Source organism: Camelina sativa, chromosome 3 (genome assembly GCF_000633955.1).
Source record: "Camelina sativa cultivar DH55 chromosome 3, Cs, whole genome shotgun sequence".
In the NCBI taxonomy this organism is placed as follows: domain Eukaryota; kingdom Viridiplantae; phylum Streptophyta; class Magnoliopsida; order Brassicales; family Brassicaceae; genus Camelina; species Camelina sativa.
Window position 1 is genome coordinate 1,371,415 of NC_025687.1, and position 2,281 is coordinate 1,373,695.

At 34.9% G+C, this 2,281-nt stretch overlaps 2 protein-coding genes across 2 annotated transcripts in view; both read left to right on the forward strand.

Moving 5' to 3' along the window:
- The window catches only part of LOC104761360 (cactin), a 10,442-nt gene extending 9,803 nt beyond the window's left edge, over positions 1 to 639 (forward strand). Inside the window, exons 13-14 of the mRNA XM_010484438.2 lie at positions 16 to 228; positions 314 to 639. Of these exons, the coding sequence (XP_010482740.1) occupies positions 16 to 228; positions 314 to 433 (333 nt within the window). The 3' untranslated portion in view covers positions 434 to 639. The remainder of the gene's footprint in view (positions 1 to 15; positions 229 to 313) is intronic.
- LOC104761368 (serine/threonine-protein kinase tricorner-like) overlaps positions 1,552 to 2,281 on the forward strand; it is a 4,387-nt gene continuing 3,657 nt past the window's right edge. Inside the window, exons 1-2 of the mRNA XM_019243162.1 lie at positions 1,552 to 1,703; positions 2,006 to 2,183. Of these exons, the coding sequence (XP_019098707.1) occupies positions 2,024 to 2,183 (160 nt within the window). The 5' untranslated portion in view covers positions 1,552 to 1,703; positions 2,006 to 2,023. The remainder of the gene's footprint in view (positions 1,704 to 2,005; positions 2,184 to 2,281) is intronic.

Genomic DNA, 2,281 nt, shown 5'->3' on the forward strand with positions numbered 1-2,281 from the left:
AAGTATTTCAATCGGGTTCACACGGGTTATGAATGGAATAAGTATAACCAGACGCACTATGATCACGATAACCCGCCTCCAAAAATCGTTCAAGGGTACAAGTTTAACATCTTCTACCCGGATTTAGTAGACAAGATCAAGGCTCCCATATACACTATCGAAAAAGATGGTACAAGCGCTGAAACTTGTATGATCCGGTTCCATGCTGGTCCGCCATATGAAGACATTGTAAGTACTCAGAACCATTACCGCAGGTTTCCATCATCGACTCTCGTACTATATCAGTGCTCAACTTTTTGTTGTTTCTTTTCAGGCGTTCCGGATTGTGAATAAAGAATGGGAGTATTCTCACAAGAAAGGTTTCAAATGCACGTTCGAGCGTGGTATTCTGCATTTGTACTTCAACTTCAAACGACATCGGTACAGACGATAAACTAATCGGAGTTTGGTCGGAGAGGACGAAACTGGCAGTTGTGAAACGTTGGCTAGTGTTTTATTAAGCCTTGTTTGTAAGATAATTGCAATACATAGAGCAATAGTTTTGATTGGATATCTATCAAGTTAAGACAAACTGTATTTGGATATTATCATTGAAGCTGATAATCAAACAAGAGCCGAATAGAACGTCAACTTCAATTATGTTATGATTACTAACAAAACGTGATGTTGATTACTGGAACAAATCTACAATTGGTGATTGCCTAAGTGCCCTTTTTGGTGAATTTAGTTTATGTGGTAAAGTTGGTGTAGGACATGAATTGCGTGTGTTTTGGTTGGGGACGAGACGACGAATAGAGAGAGTTTTTATGTCTTGGAAGTTGCTTAGGTTGAGATCTCAACATCAAAATGCTTATAAAAAGATTCTGTTGGTAACTTAAGTAGTGGAGTAGAAGATATTATTTATTCTGACTTTTTCATTTCTTTTTCATCATCTTTTGATGTCTCCTTTTCTCCAAACTCCCCTCACTACAAGACAAAAGCCTTTTTATGTCACTACAAAATTCGATTTCTTCTGACAATCTTAATATCTAAATATTAGTATATTTATTTATCTCCATCTAAACGTGGTAATATATCTGTAATACGGTCAAACTGTTAATGAAACTTTTTTTTAGTTTTGATTAAAGGACCGGATTATATATGGATTCACGAATTTGTTTGGAAAGTGTTTTTCAGATCATATACATGTTCCTTAATTGCATGATTTTGCGTTCTGATTTTTTTGTTGGTAAATCTCCTCTGAGTTCGTAAATAAACTAATTAAATATTTATAGTAATTAAAACAAGAAAAAATTCCGTATATATCCACCATTTAAGCTTAATGAAGCTTTTTGAAAATGAGAAACTAGTGGGCAGAGAGTAGAGATAACCACTAAACTTAAATGTCTATAGTCAACATCACAAGTATAAATTAAACTGTAAACAATTCCCTATACAACTAATATAGTACAAAACAAGAAAAAGAAAGAAAAAAAGAAGAAAATCAAGAAAACCCAAAAAAAAACAAAAAATATATAATCGAGACCTCCTCTATATATGATCAAATCGCTTTCAAAGTTCTACGGTAACCCGACATTTTCTGTTTTTTCATCATTCCACTTTCTTTCTCCCATTTTCTGTTTTTGTTTTTCCGATAAATATCGATCGATCAGGCAACCGTATCTTATACTCCGATCTTTCCGCTTCTATCTGATTTCTATCAGGTACGTTCAATATTTTCTCCAACCATCTATTATTTCCTAGTAATATATTCTTCTGGGAAATAACTTTCAATCTAGGGTTCCATTAAATTCTTATTTTAAAATACAACGAGTATTTAATTAGTTTTTTTATATATGTTTTAATCCGTTGAGTTTCGATTATCAATCTTTTTAGGGTTTGAATCTTAGGGTTTGACTTTTTTTTTTCTTTAGATTAGAGTTTATAATTTAGGAAGAAAAAAGAACAATTCTTTTTTATTCCTTTAAGGGCTACTTACATCAACGGCGGTTCATTGGGTATCTAGGGAGTAGTCATTTCCAATATGGATTCTGCAAGAAGTTGGTTTCACAAGTTTCAACCACGAGAGAAGCCCCAGAAAAAAGATATGTTCTCCGGAAGCACTTGCGGCGGTGGCGGCACAGAAACCACCGTTCCCGACGGAGGAGACGAAACAGAAACGACGTCGAAACTTCCACCACTAGGCGGAGACGGAGGAGAAGCACTCTCTAATACAACCAAACAAAAAGTTGCTGCAGCGAAGCAATACATCGAGAATCATTATAAGGAACAGATGAAGAAC